The 18,888-nt window shown below is 37.0% G+C and overlaps 3 protein-coding genes and 2 long non-coding RNA genes across 10 annotated transcripts; 2 read left to right on the top strand and 3 right to left on the bottom strand.

Annotated features, from left to right (window-relative positions):
* Positions 1-132: 132 nt before the first annotated feature.
* Positions 133-7,783, bottom strand: Nurf-38 (Inorganic pyrophosphatase Nurf-38). Of its 2 annotated transcripts, none has more exons than XM_085186925.1 (5): positions 7,542-7,783; positions 4,524-5,128; positions 4,292-4,350; positions 4,104-4,213; positions 133-263 (listed from the first exon to the last, which is right to left on the bottom strand). In XM_085186925.1, the coding sequence occupies exons 1-5, from the start codon at positions 7,708-7,710 to the stop codon at positions 232-234; spliced, it is 975 nt and encodes a 324-aa protein (XP_085043051.1). In that variant the 5' UTR covers positions 7,711-7,783; the 3' UTR covers positions 133-231. The 2 variants fall into 2 exon arrangements, with proteins under 2 accessions (XP_085043051.1, XP_085043052.1); XM_085186926.1 differs by lacking the exon at positions 7,542-7,783 and adding an exon at positions 7,044-7,201.
* Positions 310-1,185, top strand: LOC146537988 (uncharacterized). The gene is made up of 2 exons (XR_014878065.1): positions 310-515; positions 678-1,185. It is a non-coding gene; the product is annotated as an uncharacterized LOC146537988 (long non-coding RNA).
* A 1,401-nt stretch (positions 7,784-9,184) lies between the features above and the next one.
* LOC146537986 (uncharacterized) lies at positions 9,185-10,373 on the top strand. Its single transcript, XR_014878064.1, has 2 exons — positions 9,185-9,436; positions 9,812-10,373. It is a non-coding gene; the product is annotated as an uncharacterized LOC146537986 (long non-coding RNA).
* On the bottom strand, positions 9,892-11,551 carry LOC146537985 (uncharacterized). 5 transcript variants are annotated; one of them, XM_085186928.1, is made up of 3 exons: positions 10,786-11,551; positions 10,504-10,714; positions 9,892-10,427 (listed from the first exon to the last, which is right to left on the bottom strand). In XM_085186928.1, the coding sequence occupies exons 2-3, from the start codon at positions 10,624-10,626 to the stop codon at positions 10,365-10,367; spliced, it is 186 nt and encodes a 61-aa protein (XP_085043054.1). In that variant the 5' UTR covers positions 10,627-10,714; positions 10,786-11,551; the 3' UTR covers positions 9,892-10,364. The 5 variants fall into 5 exon arrangements, with proteins under 5 accessions (XP_085043054.1, XP_085043055.1, XP_085043053.1 ...); XM_085186929.1 differs by having other exon boundaries at positions 11,260-11,551; XM_085186927.1 differs by having other exon boundaries at positions 10,798-11,550.
* A 2,346-nt stretch (positions 11,552-13,897) lies between these two features.
* Positions 13,898-16,478, bottom strand: LOC146537984 (uncharacterized). Its single transcript, XM_085187008.1, has 2 exons — positions 16,176-16,478; positions 13,898-16,117 (listed from the first exon to the last, which is right to left on the bottom strand). The coding sequence occupies exons 1-2, from the start codon at positions 16,476-16,478 to the stop codon at positions 13,898-13,900; spliced, it is 2,523 nt and encodes an 840-aa protein (XP_085043134.1).
* Positions 16,479-18,888: the final 2,410 nt, after the last annotated feature.

Here is an 18,888-nt window from a genome sequence, read left to right as displayed (position 1 = left end):
TCACACGATTATATTGTGAAGTCGGAGCTCGTCACTTTTTCATTTAGGTTCTACAAAATATTGCAAAAAATGCGTCCTTAACACTTTCTAAATAGGAGGAAATATAAAATAAAGTAAATAAAAAACAACACATAAAAATATACATGATAATTTATTACTCTTATACATACAATAAGTTAACAAGTCTCCCCACTTCTCTCCCTTTCCCGCTCCCTCCTTGTCACGCGGCGATTACTGCGCGGGGACGAAGTGCCACTTGTCCACTGCAACACGTAAAGTTGGGGGTTATCGTTATATTTGGTTAACCCTTAACTGCTCGCATGGGGTCAAAGCACTTTCGCATATCGAAAAAATGCACTTGCAACGGTTGGAACCTCCCCGCGCGCCCGCTAGCCTCTTAATATGCGCTAAAGAACATACTTTAGTACCGTTTAGGCCGCTGCAGGTGAAGGCTAAGCCTCTGCTCTCTTGAGCCGTGACCCCGTGCGAGTACTTACGTAACTTTTTTGAGACAGGTAAGCTTTTTATATTCTATTGTTTTTAATTAGATATTGATATAACTTTGAATGAAATATTATAGTGAAATATAATTTCTATCGTTTTACTGGTTTAAATTTTTTTTTTTTGTATTTTTCGTACAAATATGTTATTTACATAGGTCTTTCTTTATTTCTCAGTTATCAAACATTCTTGCGACAACTTGCAACGGAACTTGTTGAAAGTCATCAAAAACGTCGAACCACGCGGCTATTGAAAGTACATGGTTTGGAAACCCCACCTGCTCCACCTACCACTAAACGTGGGCGGTGCTGGGCGTGGGCGTGGGCGGTGCGGTGCATGAGAAAGAGTGACCGAAAAATATCCACAAAATGCAGTAAAGGCAAAAAGTTTTTGTGTAATCAGCACTTCATTGTTTACTGCCAAAACTGCAATAACGATAATTGCCATAGTTCCTAAATATTCATGAAATTTTAATGCATGATCTCATGTTGTGCCAAAAATGTTCCTTATTGTAGAAGTTTATATTTTAATTATTTTTATGCCTTAGAAGATTTTATTTTAAGTTGTGGTTTTTATGTCTTATAGATTAAATAAAGTACTTTCATAATTACTATTCGCTTGTTTCATTAAAAAAAAGGAATCATCAAATTTTATCCATACAAATTGGGGTCACCACAGACCCCGTGCGAGCAGTTAAGCGATTTTCTTCGTGCGAGCAGTTAAGGGTTAAGTTAATTAGTCGTTATACTCGTATAATACTTTTCAGTTCTTTTAAATTACTATCATATTATAATTTACGACGGGAGTTATACTTTATTACTATACTAGCGACCCGCTCGCGGCTTCGCCCGCTTTAACTACTGAATTATTCATATAATGTACATATGTTTGCAAAGCACTTAAGATAATGTGAAAATTAATTAAGCCCTAATGCAACCCGCATTTTCGTAGTTTCAATAAGGATTTTCCAATTGTTTTAAAAAAACACACTTAAATAAATAGCACAAACAACAGAAAACTTAAACGAAAGAAATTATAAGCAACAGACTACCTACTATTCTCTTACCCAAAAATACTTAAACGAAAGATATAACCACGTATGTCGCTTGGAAATAAATTATAATTATTGGATAATTTGGATAACTCCAAAATACGTGCAATCACTTCTAAATTTATTTTGCCATCTCCGTAGTAGCTCCATCATCAGGGCGTTGTTTCCCTGACCGTCGTCTCAGGCGAAAACCTGCTTTAGAGCAGATACGGGAGGGGATTAAAATTGGACCCTCGGTTTCCTGAGGAAGGCCTAGATTAAACGACCAAGGTGACTGCTCATAAGTCCGATTTGGAGGAGGATAGAAAGTCTCTCGGAAGAAGACGTCTGACCTCGAGCGGCCGGGTATGAGGAGTGCTGCTCCTTAGGTGCAGGTGACCCGATACATCGGCGCAACGGAATGCGTTGGACGCGAGGCGACCAATGTGTACCTCTAGGGTTTAAAATGTCCTGTCACTTACAAAGCAGAGCGGCAAAGACATTCGCGACGTGCTGGGGGTTGCCGGCTCTGAGCACTTGTCGAAGTCCGCCGCTGAAGCCCGAGTGCCAGATGCGGTCAAATAATCGTGTTACGTCAAGGAAGACTGCTATTACACACTCACACTCTCTCTCGGTTGATCACCGCTCGCGTCGTGCGACTGGAGAAGCGGGAGGAATAACTTCTCGAACAGCTTGGCGACCGTGCTGAGGAGGATTATAGATGGATATCCCTCAGCCCCATAATGAGCAGGTCCTCCTTCCATGCCCGGGGGAAAGAAGCCAGGCGGGTGCGGCGGATCCACTTTTAAAAGCAAAATGTCGCGGGGCACAGTGGGATGGTGGGCGGCGAACCGTTACACAGCAAGGATTTTTTAGTACCGTAATTTTAAATCTGTGCTACTAATCTTTTCAAGTACCTATTAAAATATATTTAAATTACTATTTTTTGATATTTAAATGAATATTTTTAAACGGAAGAAATTATAAACAAAAGCCTACCTACTAATAACTACTACAAAAAATATGAAACCAAATATATCGCGCTGAAATAATACATTCAACTCCAATTATCCAATACGTGCAAACGCATCTAAATCTTCTTTGCTATTGCTGTAGAGGGAGGCGGGCGCGGCTGACGCGCTTATATAAGCATAAATTAATTTTTAACAAAAAGAATAACCGACTTCTAACAACGAACTAAAAAGTGAAAAATAATTTTACAAAGATGTTATAATTTTGAAGTCGGTGCCAAGTAAAACAAACAGGCTTAGTAATTAGATATTGTAGTAAGGTCGTAGTAGCATTAGCTTGACACATATCTTTATAAAATCTTTCTTTTGTTTTATTTAACAAAATCACAGTACGTTTTGCTTTATGTTAAGTAATATTTTTAATCTTTAGTTTATTTTCTGTTAAAAATTGGATATTGGATAGATTGGGTAGACCTTAAAAGGCTGCTTCTCGAATTGAAGTACGTAGTTGTTATACTATTTAAAACTTCAATCTTAATTTCGCATATTAACAAGAACCTTTCCTTTTTCTGAAGTCGGTTGAAAATCAAAACATCCTCTTTTTTGAAGTTGGTTGAAAAGAAATGCAACGATTGAAGAAGAATCACATTACTGACGAAAAGTTTTATTTAACAATGTTTTTCCTTGTAAGTTGTAACTATTACAGTAAACGTAAGTATTACAACTACTTAGGCCATCAGTTCGCGTCATCGAATAGTGCTTTCCGAAAGCAAACACATAGATTTCCAAAAAATATTTAAATCAGAATTTAAAGAATTCCCTCGATTTCTCCAGGTGCCCATCATCAGGGCTTGACATGGTCACCATGGGACCACCTGTCAGGTATACACTTTCAAATATAAAAAGAATTATCCAAATCGATTCAGGCGTCTTCGAAAAATCGGTGAACATATATAATACAAAGTGACAAATTGTGAACTTCCTGCCTTTTTTTGAAAGTCTGTTAAAAAGAGATTTATTTTGTTTTATATGACCTTCCTCCAGTATCTTTAGTATGGCGTCTTCGAAAGTTAACCGAGGTGTCCCTCTACGTCTCTTACCGCTCACTTTTCTCTTCCAATTTTGCCTTTTCTTCATCACCTATTCATTTGACTTGCTCAAACTGTAAGTAAGTAAGAGTCATTCTTTTATAGATGTATATCCAAATCCCTCTATTGCGTTGGTCATGGCTAATTTGGGAATTTATATAGACCGGTTCTTCATATCGAACTTGCGTCAAATTGATAACGATTTTTTTCTTCTTTTCTTCGGGTTCACGTGCATCGTCCAATCATCGTTTGCCAATTTATACTCGATTCATTATGGCAAGAGACGCATGGTCAATGCACTTGTGCCAAGCTTCTGCTGTTGTAGTTTTTATAAATAAAAACAAAAAAGTAACAACTGAATCACAAAAATTCTAAGAAAACAACTGAAAATGGCGAACAGATGACAAAATGTTTTGATATAAAATGTTCGCTCGTCATTATTACACTAGTCGTAATTACATCATGTAATATATATCTATAGGTGTGTGTGCGCGCGCGCGTATGTGCACTTACCGTGCGGCGGCAGCGCCTGCGCTAGGGTAGCGGGCGGGGCGTCCGACAGCACGCGCGCCGCCTCCGCACGCTCCACGCGCGCGGCCGCGCCCGACACCGACACGTTCATCCTGCAACACCACACCACTCGTAACATTATGGCATGTACGACACGTCACCACACGTCACAGGCCACTGGCGCTACTCACTTGCAGATGTCGTCGGCGTCGGCCTCGCCCGACACCAGCGCCTTCCAGTGCTCGTGCACCTGCACACATCGATATAAACGAGTTCAATTTTTTGCTTACTTAGTGGAAGCAGTGTGTGTCATTATTGTGTATTGTAGTCACACACTCCCTGCATCGAAATTATATTGTGATCTATTATTTTTGTCTTTCTATAGTAACAGTGTTCTGTCACTTAATTGTGTGCGGTACCGACCTCGTCTATGACCTCGTGCGCGACGGCCGCGGTCTGCGCTTCGCCGCCGAACGCGAACTCGTTGCGCGGCTTGCCATCGGGCACCTTGTAGAGGCGGAACCACTCCACGGAGGCGCGCAGCAAGCCGGGGCACTCGCGTTCCACGTCCGCCACGTCCGCGAGACGCCCCGCGAGCTGGTCGCGTTCGTCTATGGCCAGCAGCTTCCAGTCCGCCTCGCCCTCATCCAGCAGGGCCAGCGCCCCAAGCACGCGCACGCGAAGCACTTCCCCGCGGCGCGCCACACGGCTTCCTATCTCGATGACGTCAATGGGGTCGTTGTCACCGCGCGCGCCGGCTCGCGCGTCCACGCGACGCGGGTCCTCCCAGGTCTGCGGCAGCGCGCCATAGTTCCAGATGTAACCGTGGTGTGGGAATACGTTGCTGACGTATCGCAGCGCGCCTTTCTTCACGTCCTGCTTGATAGGGTTGAGGGGCTCCCCGAGGCTTATCTCCATCTTGGCGTTGGTCCAGCGCGGCACCTCCACCACCATGTGCGCAAGGCGCGCGGCGCGGTCCGCCCACAGCGGGATGTCGTGCAGCGGCGAAATGGGCCCGCTCTCGTCCTCTGCGGACAACGACACGATACACATATAATTCACATAAAAATCATATATTTTAATCAATAATTTGAATAAATAATATCAGTCCATAAACCCGAAGATCTGGACGCAATGGGATACTACAGCTATTATAGTATCTTATTTAAATAACTTTAATGATAGAATATAGATTATGAAGATATATGCAAATGTATAACATCACCAAAAATTTCCATAATTATATTTTAACATCATTAAGTGACATAAAACTACTAGTGAATTAGTAATTAATGTTTTGGCATCATTTTAGATACAATTTAATGGAAAAATTTCAAAGATTTCATCATTCAATGAACAAGACATCTGCTTGATGACCTTTTTCTATTTAAACTTGTGAGGGGTCAGAATGGCTCTTATCCCAAATAGACTTTGCCATGCCATCTAGACTACCTAGACCTAAAACTAACCTTGGTCATAACGCACCACTTAATAAAATTATAAGATCTTTTAAAGAGGTAGAATCTTAAACTATCTCGTAATTAATAAAAGTTATTTCATTTTGAATTGTATTGTCTTTGGGTTTGTCTTGGTTTGTTTATTAGGATGCAGTGTTACTTTTATTTAGGGCATCATTTAGTATATAATTGTGAATGTTAGTATTATTGTAATGTGAAAATATATAAAATAAATACTATCTTAGTTGTTAACAAAAATACTTCAAAATTTATTAAGCTACAATAATTATTAGGTTTAATATAATAAGTCTGCAAGACAAATCCTGGCTGCCCATATCAAAAGCCAGGATCGCAGAAGGAAGCTTGCACTCAAATCCATAACATTTTTTTTAAATAATATTTTATGATTTGTTTTTCATGTGTCATCCTTTAAATCATTTGACATCTATATCATATTTAATTTGAAAATGTATTGTGCTTGTATTTATAAAATATTAAGTAAAACTACTAGATTTTTTTATTTACCTTCACCCCAGTATCCTGCACATGCAGAGTGAGCAGAGGGAACCTGGGAACCTAGTGTTAGTAGCCTAGATAATCTGACACTTTCATTCATTGGACACTCATAAAATAGTTATTTAAGTTTATAATTCCATTTTTTCATTTTGAGGCAAAGCGCGGTGTTGAGTTCTGCCATTTAACACACATTGCTTCTATAATTAGGGTGAAAATCGGCAACATCGTGTCTTAACACTATGTTCCCTCTGCCTACCCTGCTGTATGCTTGATACAGTGTAAAACAGATTTTTGATTATTTTATTGTAATTATTAAAAAAAAATATATAAAGCTGACATCAAATTACAGTCAAATAAATAATTCATCAATTAGAGTGGTTTTTATGTAAGATCTGCTCAACTGCTTGATTGATACTAATGTTAATGCCTGCATGTCAAAAAAGTTGCATACACAACTGTTAAAACTGTGCAGGGGGTTACATTGAAAAAATTAAGGTGATTAATTTTTCTGATTGTGATTAAGCTATCTACCAGAAAAAGATTTTTATAATTTAAACCTTCACTTTCACAACAATAATAAGTATAGAGTATAAATAGATTAAGATATTTCTTAAATTATTTTACTTATGCCAATAAATGAAATGTGATGTACAATGAACAATAAATCTTATTCAGAAATACACTGATCTTCGCTCTTCCTCAATAGTAACAGTTATAATAGTGAATGTAAAAATTTTAAACATCTGACCTACAAAATAATATCAATACAATAGAAGTCATATATCATGTTACCAAATAAAATTGTTGAAATCAAAGCTTCAAAGTGAAAATATTAGCTAATATAAATAGTTTATGATAAAATCAAATTATATTTATTATGAAAACACATAAATAATCATTTGCATAATGAATTGTCAAACAACATTCACAACTTACATCATACTGAATAAATAAGATCTTATTGACTTACAATTATGAGTTTATTAAAAATACTTATCAACACAAAAGAAAGCTATCTTTTGTTATATATTCATTGATAATTGATATCACGATATTTGCCTTATACTGGATAAGACACACAATATTATAAAACAAGCACGGGAAACAGAATACGCGATGTAATCAATAATCATATCGGTGACGTGTTAGCTTATCTCACATTATAAAGAAACTTGAGTGGTCTAACAACAAACCATTTCCTTATTATTAAACTTATGTTTGTATTTAGAAAATAATAATGACAGTCGTAAAAACGTATTAGCTTAGGTGATTAGGAGCTGTAACAAAGCCATTATTCTAACAACAATAATTATATCCAATCTTAAGCTAATTCCTTTCGAGGTTTAAGGTCAACCGACCCCATAACTTGGCAAATATTTTTTTAATTCTCTGCTACGATAACACCGCAGTAGTCGGAAATGGTTCATATCTCGATAAATATATATGACGCTAAAGTAGCTGTACTCACTGAAGTAGACTCGGTAATCAGGCGAATATGGAGATCCTCTCTCTTCTGCGATATACATTTTGGAAGTGCAAGTTTTTCTCAACGTAGTAAATAGAGCGCGCGCCGGGTCCCACAGCTGTGTGGCGAGTGACAGGGCGCGCCGTGGGGGCACCACGCGTGTTGGTGACATTTTGAATTTGACGCTTACGTACTTACGTAAGCCATCTGTGGTCTGAACTCTGAACGGAGCCGCCGGCGGATTAACTTTACAAACATAAATAATTAAATACTCAAAAGTTGCTAGTAACAAAAACTTATTTAAAAAAAAGTAATATAAAATAAATTAGTCGTATATTATTATTATTAAATTAGTCGTCTATTGTCTATAGTATATTACGTGTTAATATAATTTGTATTGGATAAACTGAAGACTGTAAGCTAATACTTATAAAATATTATTAATACTGCTTATGCCATTTCAATTTATCTGAACTATTACTAAATACTCTCGGAGCGCCATAATAAAAGAACAGAACAGATTATTATTAAAACACTATTTAACAAAATCTATCAAATTTCTTATAAATGGTTTTTAAATGGAAGATACGTGTAATCTTTAGTATAAAAAGAGTTTCCAAATATATGTTGATAAGTAAAAAAATATTTGAGATCTAACTAAAAACTGTAACGGTTCTAATAACTCTCATAACTTTCTGTGTAAAGTTTTACAACATAGTGATTATATTAATTATTATTAACCTGCAATCATAGAGCGCGTACTTACATAAGTCATCTGTGCTAGTGTTGCCGAACTATCGAACAATGTTCTATAAAACGATAGTATCGACAGCATCGATAATATCGATATATTGTTGTGAACTATTGATCGCATGCTAAGTTGCGATACTATAGATTATATCGTATCCTAGACATTCAATAGTATCGACACTATCGATACTTTTCTGACTGGGAGATACGATACTATCGATAGTATTCCATTGTCCGGTAGTATTGTACCCTTTTAAACTAACGATAATTTCGATACTATCTATTTAATTAATATATAATTTAATCGATACTATCGATAGTCTTTCTATCGGACAACTATCGATTTAATATCGATAGTCCACTATCGATCGGCAACACTAATCAGTGGTGTGTTGCACAAGTAAATATATTCTGTGGTTCAACAGTCAACACTAGCGTTGCCAAATTGCGAAACAATCGATAGTATCGATACTATCGATTGTTTAGAAGAATACAATACTATCGGCTAAGTGCAATACTATCGATACTATCGATAGAATCGTATCTCCTAATCAGAAAAGCATCAATACAATCGATAGTATCGATACTATTGAATGTCGAGGAAACAATAGTATTGATAGAATCGATTGTATGCTAATTCGCGATAGTATTGAAATTGAACATGATTCTTAAGCATAGCTACAAGATGAATGAAATGATGAAATGAAAAGAACAAGAAACATTTTTGTTACATTTCTTTTATTTTTTCATATTTTGGTGAAAAGAAAGATTACTTAATACCGAAGTATAGTTAGGTACTTCAACTTCGTTTCTAATACTATGATGATTGGTTACTATAAATAGAAATTCAATAGTATCGATACTATCGATATCTTTCTGACTGGGATATCTCCCAGATCGATATTATTGCATTTGTCCGATAGTATTGTACTCTTTTGAATTATCGATAGTTTCGACACTATAGATTAAAATATCGATAGTCTTACTATCGGACAACTATAGATAGAATATAGATAGTCGACTATCGATCAAATGTGTAAATGTGTTCGATCAATGAAAAATGAAAAAAAAAAATCAATGTGATCGAGTAAATGTGTTCTGAGCTATCGATCAGCAACTCTAGTCAACACTGTGTTGAGTGTGTTGAGGTCAGTCGTGGCGCAGGGGTATAAAGTGTGCAGCAAAATCAACTGGTTGTTATTAATTTGTTTACATGTATATTTTTCTGTCTTCGCTCTGGTGTTGAGGCAAAGCGCGGCGTTGAGTTCTACCACTCAACTTGCAAAGCCTCCAGAATTGTCAGAAAGTAGGGAACAGTGTCTTAACACTAGGTTCCCTCTGCCTACCTTGCTGTGTGTGGGACACACTGTGCGGCGAAATCTACTGCGAATTTATAATAAACCTGGTCTGTGATGATCTATTAGATCGTAGAGGTTATGGTACATCAAAGTATCAATTGAATATTGTATTTGTACGACACGGAGTCATGTACAAGTACTTAATAAGTTATCTTTTTTTTACAGTATCAAGAGGATGCTGGAGAACATGATGGGTTGTCTCAAGCAACCACCAGCTGGATCAGTGCCAGAGTTGCATGTGACTTACTGGATTGAGCTTCTTTTATAGAAATACTCAGTACTTTTATATTGCAAAGAGAAATACTGTGGAAAAATACTTTAGGAGTGACATTGTAAATAATAGAAATGAACAATCCCTACAAGTTCTTAAGGGTAGTGTAAATGCATGTATTATGCTGGTTTGCAATTTTTCTTAGGATAAATTTTTGAGAGTAATTAGTTTTTTAAGGATTTAATAAGTTTCTTTTTACATTTTATTTTTTATTGTCTGCTATTTTCTGAGCAGTAGGTACTGTTTGTATTGTCATGCTGTAACCACATATGTATTATATTCTGTGATATGCAGGCTGTATGCAACTGCGAGTGCTATCTAACAAATATAATCAGAATTACTTTCTGAGCATTGTTTAGGTAGTGTAAGTTATTTAATGTATTATCTTGCAAAATAAATTTTCTTATTTACCAACAAATTATTTATTTGACATTTTAATAAACTTTTTTAATTAAATTGTAGTCTCTTTTCCTCTCCTGTAATATTAGGAATACTATATTCTGTCATATACTGAAACAAGAATTAATAGAATTATATAAATATTTTGCTCAAATTGAAATACTAATGTTAGTGTTTTTATATGTACCTGGCTTTCTGAGTCAAATTCATTTGAGTCTACTGTGAACTCATGAGAGAGCCACACTGTAAGGTCACCATCACCAGTTGCTGGTTTTGTAGCATGTGGTTTGCCACCACCTGTTTTTAACATATAAGTACTTTCTTACTATGTATTGCATCTTTGCCGACATTTTTGTAATACCCCATTGGTCATCCTCCATCCATCCAAATTGTTAGAACTGAAATATTAAGTAATGTTAAAATAAGTCAATGTAGATATGAAATACTTCATTTTATTATTCAAATTCACCTTATTAAGTACCTATTATGAATCCTGCCAAGCTAGCTTTTTCATGTTCCTATTTATGCCGGTGTTTTTATTTTCAATTATTGAAAATCACACCCTGAACAATTCTTTCAAGATCATCTTTGGAATAGACGCATGTTCCTTGATAAGCGTTGCATGAATATGCAGATTCTTTTAGAAACCAAATTAAACGGTTTCAATCTACATAATTGCTTAGATATATTGTTATTGTATATGAACACATTCCCATGCACACACACACACACACACACACTTATTCATACACATATGGAGCATCTTTTTTAATATTATTTTTTATAATTCGCACTGTTTTGTGTTCAGTAGTGGTTTGAATGTGGGAACAATAAAACAAGCAGCGTCACGTTCTGTTTAAATGATGTGATGCTTGGAGCAGTGCCGTGGACTCGTGGTCACATCTGTAGGCTTAAGGAATCCCTTTACAGTACTAACACTTGCCTTTCACTGCTCCAGCACACACAAATAGGTCTTAACCACTTGTAATCACAATAATAATTGATTAGCCACATAATCAATTATCCGAAGGGTCGAGGTTATGTGGAAGAGCACGAGTAGTGCATCTGACCACATCAGAGCCTAAACAGCAGCAGTAGATAATTATAAAAAAGTCTTAACCATATTTTTACTTAAGATAGACGAGGTTAAACGTACAACAACCGTGCAGTTGTTTTTATACGATTGTCAACGACCGGCGCCACGCCATAGTGTTGCTAGTGTTTTGTAACATTTGTTATCTTTAACAAGTTTCTTTTTTTTGTTAAATGTCTGTACTTAGATAATACTTATAAGTAGAAAACTAAAATTGGCTTTATTGTTTTTGTTCAAGTTATTTTTTGTTAGTAATTAATATGCTGATGTTTTGTCCAAGTATAAACTACATAAATTGTTCGTAACTCCTAACGCAGTGTACTTTTTATTTAATCATTCTATAGGCTATCTCAATAGAGACAATATCCAGAGACTATAGAGTTCTACAGATGTCGCCACTCGCCACTTGTTTGACATTTGTTCGACGTAGTGACGTATAACGTAGACGTAGTGTCGTAGGTAAATAAAAGACCGACAGTATGAGGGTTATTTCTACAAATTGTACAATGTTTATGCTTTACAAATACTATTACATTTTAAAACAAAATATATCCAAAGAAATTTTTAACTAATACATCAAGTTTGATGAATCTGAATGTTTCTTATTAAGTAAATAAAACAAAGATTTTTACAATTATATACAAAAAAATTTTAAAACTTGGTTAATGACAAAGTACATCATCTTTATAGTATTCAAAATTATTAAAAGAATTATTTAATAATATTATTATTTAATATAGCATTTTAAAATAAAGTTTATATTTAAATCGAGCAAATGTTGAATAATCTTCTTCTGATTATTATTGTAACAATGATTTTCGGGATGAAGCCTAAATAAAAGGAAAAAAAAGAAATATTTAATGTATTTTAAAACTTGTCATTTCCTATTTTAGATTTTTTTATAATAATGTAAACATTCTACACTAAACAATCAACCTAGTTTCATATAGCTATACATATTTTAGCTATAATGATGAGAAGGCAGGCATTATTGATAATTAGATTAATATGATTCTAATGGACTTACTTCAATGTAATATCTAATATTAATAAAAAGTTACTTTTACCTTGTAGGAAACATTCCGTGATTATTTTAAGCATTTAAATGTTTATTTAAATACCTGCATAATGTCCTATCAAGCTGAGAATGATGTACTTCTAATAAATCTGACCTCATCAGTGAATACCTTAAAAATGTACAAAATTATTATGATTTTCATCATAAGTAAACTTTATGAAGTTTATTTACTTTAAAATATACAATGATTACTAACTCTAATATTATAGAAGTATCTATATTCTATACAGTTAAAATAAAAAAGAAATACATGTTTATTTTAATACTAGAAGTACATACCATTTATGTTGTCTTCAGTAAGAGAATATACTTTTATCAAATTAGTGAATCAATTTAACATTTTTAAATATAAATTATTATAAAAAAGATACATTTAAAAATATAAAAAAACCACACTTCCGAGGGCGGGACAAGGGTCCAAGCCATCGGTGGCTAGGGCTCCAGAGAGAGGAACCTCCGAACAATACGTGCCGTCTCAAGTATTACTGCCTTCTGTATCCGGTTCTTGATCCAACAGCTAAGCGATAGCCTCTTAAGGTGTTGGTCGAGGCTTTTCGCTATTAGACCGTTAACCGAAACCACTATCGGCACAATGATAGTCGCATTGACATCCCACATGGCGGTAATCTCATGGGCTAGGTCCAAATATTTAGATTGTTTTTCTTTTTCGGCCTTCACGAGATTTTCATCATGTGGGATAGTAACGTCAACAATCACTGCGCGGCGCGCCGCTCGGTCTACTAGTACTATATCAGGTCTATTGGCAACAATATACCTGTCAGTAATAATAGACCGATCCCAGTAGAGCAAAGCACAGCTATTTTCAAGAACAGACATGGGATTGTACCTGTAGTAAGGCACCTCCAATTCTACAAGGCCATATTGAAGAGCAAGTTGCTGGTGTATTATCTTGGCTACTTGATTGTGTCTATGCAAATACTCGCCATTAGCAAGATGAGAACAACCAGAGACAATATGTCTGAGGGACTCCCCAGGTCGATGACACGCCCGGCAGATGTCGATAGTGCCATCTTTCATAATATGTCTCTGGTAGTTCCGTGTCTTGATAACTTCGTCCATAATTGCACAGACAAAACCTTCAGTTTCTCCGAAAAGATCCCCGAACTGTAACCAAGATAATGATGAAACAGTATCCACGTCCTGGCCCACTAGGGCTCTATGGAATCTACCATGCAGCTCCTTGCTCTTCCATACAGCCATGCGATCAGAAGTAGTAAGTACTACAGGCCGACGCCAGTTCTCTTTGCCCAAGGAAAGAGGAGTAAGGCCTTTGTCAACTGTTACCACATCCTTGTGCATATCCACGTCAATCTTGAGAAAATATTCTCTAAGACTGCATACCTCGTGGTTATGGAGGTTCTTGACATTCAAAAGCCACGACCTCCACACTTACGCGGGATATACAGTCTCAGTCTCAGTCTCAGACGAACGCGGATGGTGCATTCGGTATGTCGTCAACAATTTACGTATTTGGCGATCTACGGAGTCTAACTCAGACTGTATCCATCTTACAATGCCAAAAGTATAGGCTAAAAGCGGCATAACCCAACCGTTGAAAGCACGCACCTTGTTGCCACCAGATAAAAGGCTGCCTAGCACTTTTTTCAGGCGGCTAAAGAAACGCTCCTTCACCAATTGCTTTATGCTCCGCTCATCAATACCCAATGCTTCAGACATTCCAAGATATTTATAAGTCTCACCTTCACCAAAAGTTCTGAAGGAAACAGAATCTGAAATGCAAATATTATCAGATCTGATCACACTCCCCCGCACTACATGCATGCTAGCACATTTATCGACGCCAAATTCCATTCCTATATCACTACTAAAGGTTTGAGTTACCTTTAGTAGCCGCATAAGATCAGAACGTTTTGACGCAAATAATTTCAGATCATCCATGTACAGCAAGTGAGATATGACCTTACCCCCCCGGCGAAGACGAAAACCTAAACCTGAATCCTCTAACAAAGTGCTAAGAGGATTTAGAGCTAGGCAAAACCATAAAGGACTCAGACTGTCACCCTGAAATATACCCCTCTTTATCCTTATCGGTTCAGACGTTGCAGGAATATCACACTCCCCTAGATGACGAAGCACAGTGACCCATTGTCCCATACAAGCCTCCAAAAATGATCTCAAAGTAATATCAATCTTATATAACTCCAAGACCTTCAAGTGCCAAGTATGTGGCACTGAATCATATGCCTTCTTATAGTCTATCCAAGCAGTAGTGAGATTTTTCCTGTTCCGCCTTACCTGTTGGCTTATAGTTGTGTCAATGAGAAGAAGTTCCTTTGTACCACGGCCACCAGCCTTACATCCATTCTGAGTCGGTGCCAAAATTTTGTTACGAACAATATGTCCTGTGATTTTTTTATTCAGAATAGATGTAAGGAGCTTATAGATGGTAGGTAAGCATGTTATTGGGCGATAGTTTTTAGGCTCCGTGGTACATCCGGATTTGTATGACAGGAATGTCACACCTGTTGTCAGAAATGTTGGTAACGATCCAGAGTCAAGGGCATCCTGGAATTGTGTTGCGAAAACGGAATGTGAACTGCGAAACCACTTCAGACAGAAATTATGCAACCCATCTAGCCCGGGACATTTCCAATTACTAGCATAACGAATAGCACACCTCACGTCACTTTCGCTTATTTTTATTGATGGCATTGGTATAATATTTTCGCAATTTTTCACAATATCACAAAACCATTCACCCTCAGTGTGTTCAACAGGAGTCGACCATATACTACGCCAAAAACCAGCACTAGCATCTGGATTCGGGATCTCGCAATTAACCACACTATCCCCAGAACGTTCCCATTTCCTGTATACACTCCGTTGGTTCTTTTGAAAGGCACTATTCTGATTGTATCGATCCCATCGTTCTCTATATCTTCTAATGCGTTTTGCCAATGCATAGAGTTTCTGTTTCAGAAAGTCAATACGGTTTGTGACGTTAGCCATATACTCACTGGGCTTTAAATTTGTTCCAGCAAATGCTTCCGCCACAAACTGCATGACCCTCGGTCGACGATTACCCGACTTGAAACTTATTAGCTTGCCAATGAGGATTCTAGTCATATTGATACGCTTTTCAGTGTTGTACTGCCATGCCGGCACCGTATGCTTTGATGCCTTGGTACCCCCTTTATTTGGGAACTGTACACCAGCAACACGACATACAGCTACAGCACCACAATACAACAATGAATGCAATGCGTTACAGTTGTTAAAATGACTTGGCAAATGTTGATCTAGAATCCTCACTAGTGCTATGTTACGTCTATGCATAGGCAAACGAGGTAATTTTGGTCTGAGATTTACCGGAATGGAACCATATTCCAAAATAGCATCTTTCAAGCTTCTCCTCAATCGCTCATCATCCTGGGCACTCACAGACAACTCAATATTACCTTGCGACTCAATGTTGGCGTGCTGGAACTGTGACCGGATGTCGCAACTGTTGTTGTTGGTAGTATTGACCTGCTGAAAGCTCAAGCGTAGCCTTTCCAGTACGGATTCATCCAGCAGATGACGTCGCTGAATGATCCGCACCCTGTCCGACAGTCGCTGTGCAGTAACGGTCGCTGTTGGTTCAAGCTCCTGAAACATACAGTAACCTTGAACGATACGCAGTGAGGTTAGTTCCCCCTTCTGTTGCCCTATAGTACGCACGCATGACACTCTCATTCAGCTGTTGAGACCATCTCATACGAGGCACTTTACCACCGGTAGCGGGAGCCTTGTTGAGCATCCTCGACACTCCTGGCTCCAAACCCTCCGATGGTGGGATGTCGGCGCGCCGGCGTGGTCTTAAAGCCGGCCCTTCCGACTCTGACATTCCTTCCTCCGAACCCGCAGTCGAAGGCGCAGTGCAATAGTCGTCTTCTGACGACGACGGTTGCGAATTCGAAGGGCAACATCTCCGCCCGTGGTGTTGGGAGTGCACTTGTCCTCCTGGCATCCGTCACTATTTTTTTTTTTTTTTTTTTTTTTTTTAACTCTTGTGCCATCTTTTACCAATATTTGTTTTAATTCTAGTAATCCAGATCATATTTTTGTATCCAATTTTCTTATGGTTTTGTACTTTTTTTTCTAAATTATTTATTAATTTATATCAACAGTGAAAATTTTTCCTGACATGTTTGTTTGACGGTTGCTAGGGTTGTAGAGAGATTATTAAGTGTATAGAGTTTTGTAGCCATTATTTTACTTAGGTTTAGAATTGTTCAAAAGTTTTTTTTTTTTTTTTTGTATAGAATATTTTAACATACTTAAACACTAACTATACACTAAACTGTAAGCTTCACTTCAATAATAATTTAAGACGCGATAGTCTTAAATTTTTCATATAATGGAATTAAAATATATTAACAAAAAAAAAAAATAAATCTTGTTTAACGTTCACTAATAAACTAAAATAATAAGAGAAAAATGATTGATATGCACTATTTATCTCTAATTATTTACTAAAGACATCATCGAATAAAACACCAGTGTTTGGGTTAGGTTTAGGTTTAGGTTAGGTTAGGTTTTTTTTTTTTTTTTTTTTGGGGTGTTGAAGCCCATTACTTTGAATTTTATTACTGTTTCCAATCCACACTCCCGACCGCAGTCCTCGCTAATGTATACGGGCGGCCGGAGTCGGTCATGCAGACTTGATGGACTTACTATACTTTTATAACATTATGTATTTTATAACTTTTTATTTAGGACATAGATAAATTTTCAACCAAATAATTTTAATTTTATGACAAGGAAACATTTTGAGACACATTTTGTCCAAAGACAATTTCAACACTTTTATATAAGATGAGAAAACAACAAATATTATTTTTTTAACAATTCTTTTTAAGACACATTTTTTAAGACAAATATTTTAGAAACAACTTTTTACATTAAAATCAACAAAACAAAATTTTTTAATTTTCAAATTTTCTTAGATAACTATAAGTTTGATGACAACATAATTGTATATTACTGTGCAAAGACAGATTTTTAAAACAAATGAGGACACCATAAAGGTAAAAATTAAAGGATAAAATAAGACTAAAATATTTACAAAAATATATACAATTAAATGAAGTCTCAGCGAGGTATTTTAGATCCCACAATCAATTTTACACTTAATTTGACTTATCATATATTGGACTGTAGGACAATTGGATGAGATGGCTGAATGTTCTGTGTTTAATTTACTGTTAGTTTTCCGGTTATGCTTTGAGCAGTTAAAACAATTAGGGGTAGAATTACTAAGGGAGTGTGGGCATTCAGAATCCTGATGGGAAGTTTCAGCACAATGTGCACAAGGCCTGCAGTCAGACTGACAGTTTTTACTGATGTGCCCGAACTGCAGACACTTGTAACATTGGATGAAAGGAGAGAAGTCCCCCACGAAAACTTGTTGATAATCGACATTTAAACGGCCCAGTTGCGTAGCTTCTCGCCACACTTCTGGGGCGACTATAAAAACTGCGTTGTATAAATTGGGATTTTTGTTATTGTTACGCTTAAAACGAAGTTTTAAGTCGTCTGGTTCCTTTATAATTTGCTTAATCGAGGGATTTTGTTGGATGACAATGGATGACAAGTCCTCAAGAGGAATGTCCTTGGACACCCCCTTGAGAATGAGCATTGGACGGAGTTTTTTAGCCGGTTCGGCGCTTACTACTGTGGAGGTCTTTAATTGCTCCAATGTTTCGTTGCATTGGGCTTCGTTGTGAAACTCCACCCTTACTTTATTTTTAGTTATCGCTTTTACCCGAATAGGCGCGTAACTTTTTTCTCGGAAGGAGACACTCTTTTTAAATTTATTAATAGTTTCTTGTTTATTTTCAGACTCTTCAACGGGGGATACAACGATGGCTGGCTTGTACGAGGACTTGGGGGACTTCTCAGGGGGCGGAGGAGGTTTCGCGGCAGCTACCTGCGCGTAGGAGGCACCGATGTTGGAGGTAAGTTCTTCTTTCAGCTTTGAAATCTCTTCTCTCATTGCTGTGACTATTTCTTCTTTCAGAGCGCTGTTATCACTAACTGGACCAGAAGCTGGGGCTGGTGCAGGTGTTTCAGGGGGTGGAGCACAAGACTCTGGATTAAAATTGGCCTCAAAATAAATGTCGGCCGCTAAACCTATTTCTTCAGCGGCCTGAACTATGAAACGTTTGTTGACGGATGTGACGCTCTTATTTTCATGGATGGCGTATATAATATGTCTGGCCAGAGTGGTGACAGCGTGGTTGAGAGAGCGGAGATCTTTGACTGTATTTGCAAATACAGGGAGAGTTTTATTATCTGGTTTGGAGGCTTTGGTTTTACCTTTCGGTTTAGTGGCGGGTACTTCTGGTTCTATTGACTCTATTTCTTTATCAGAGGAC

Source organism: Heliconius melpomene, chromosome 6 (assembly GCF_056956725.1).
Source record: "Heliconius melpomene rosina isolate 202511_hmr_F chromosome 6, ASM5695672v1, whole genome shotgun sequence".
Taxonomy (NCBI): domain Eukaryota; kingdom Metazoa; phylum Arthropoda; class Insecta; order Lepidoptera; family Nymphalidae; genus Heliconius; species Heliconius melpomene.
This window is presented reverse-complemented; position numbering and strand designations above follow the sequence as displayed.

Excerpts from the sequence above, each read along its gene's own strand:
- LOC146537984 (XM_085187008.1), bottom strand. The coding sequence starts at position 16,478 with ATGCCAGGAGGACAAGTGCACTCCCAACACCACGGGCGGAGATGTTGC. Across the intron at positions 16,118-16,175 it reads TCATGCGTGCGTACTATAGG|GAGCTTGAACCAACAGCGAC; the intron begins GCAACAGAAGGG and ends TGTATGTTTCAG.
- LOC146537985 (XM_085186928.1), bottom strand. The coding sequence starts at position 10,626 with ATGTTAAAAACAGGTGGTGGCAAACCACATGCTACAAAACCAGCAACT. Across the intron at positions 10,428-10,503 it reads AATTTGACTCAGAAAGCCAG|TATATGACAGAATATAGTAT; the intron begins GTACATATAAAA and ends TTCTTGTTTCAG.
- Nurf-38 (XM_085186925.1), bottom strand. The coding sequence starts at position 7,710 with ATGTCACCAACACGCGTGGTGCCCCCACGGCGCGCCCTGTCACTCGCC. Across the intron at positions 4,214-4,291 it reads GACGCCGACGACATCTGCAA|GATGAACGTGTCGGTGTCGG; the intron begins GTGAGTAGCGCC and ends GTGGTGTTGCAG. Across the intron at positions 264-4,103 it reads GCAGGCGCTGCCGCCGCACG|TGGACAAGTGGCACTTCGTC; the intron begins GTAAGTGCACAT and ends TACGTGTTGCAG.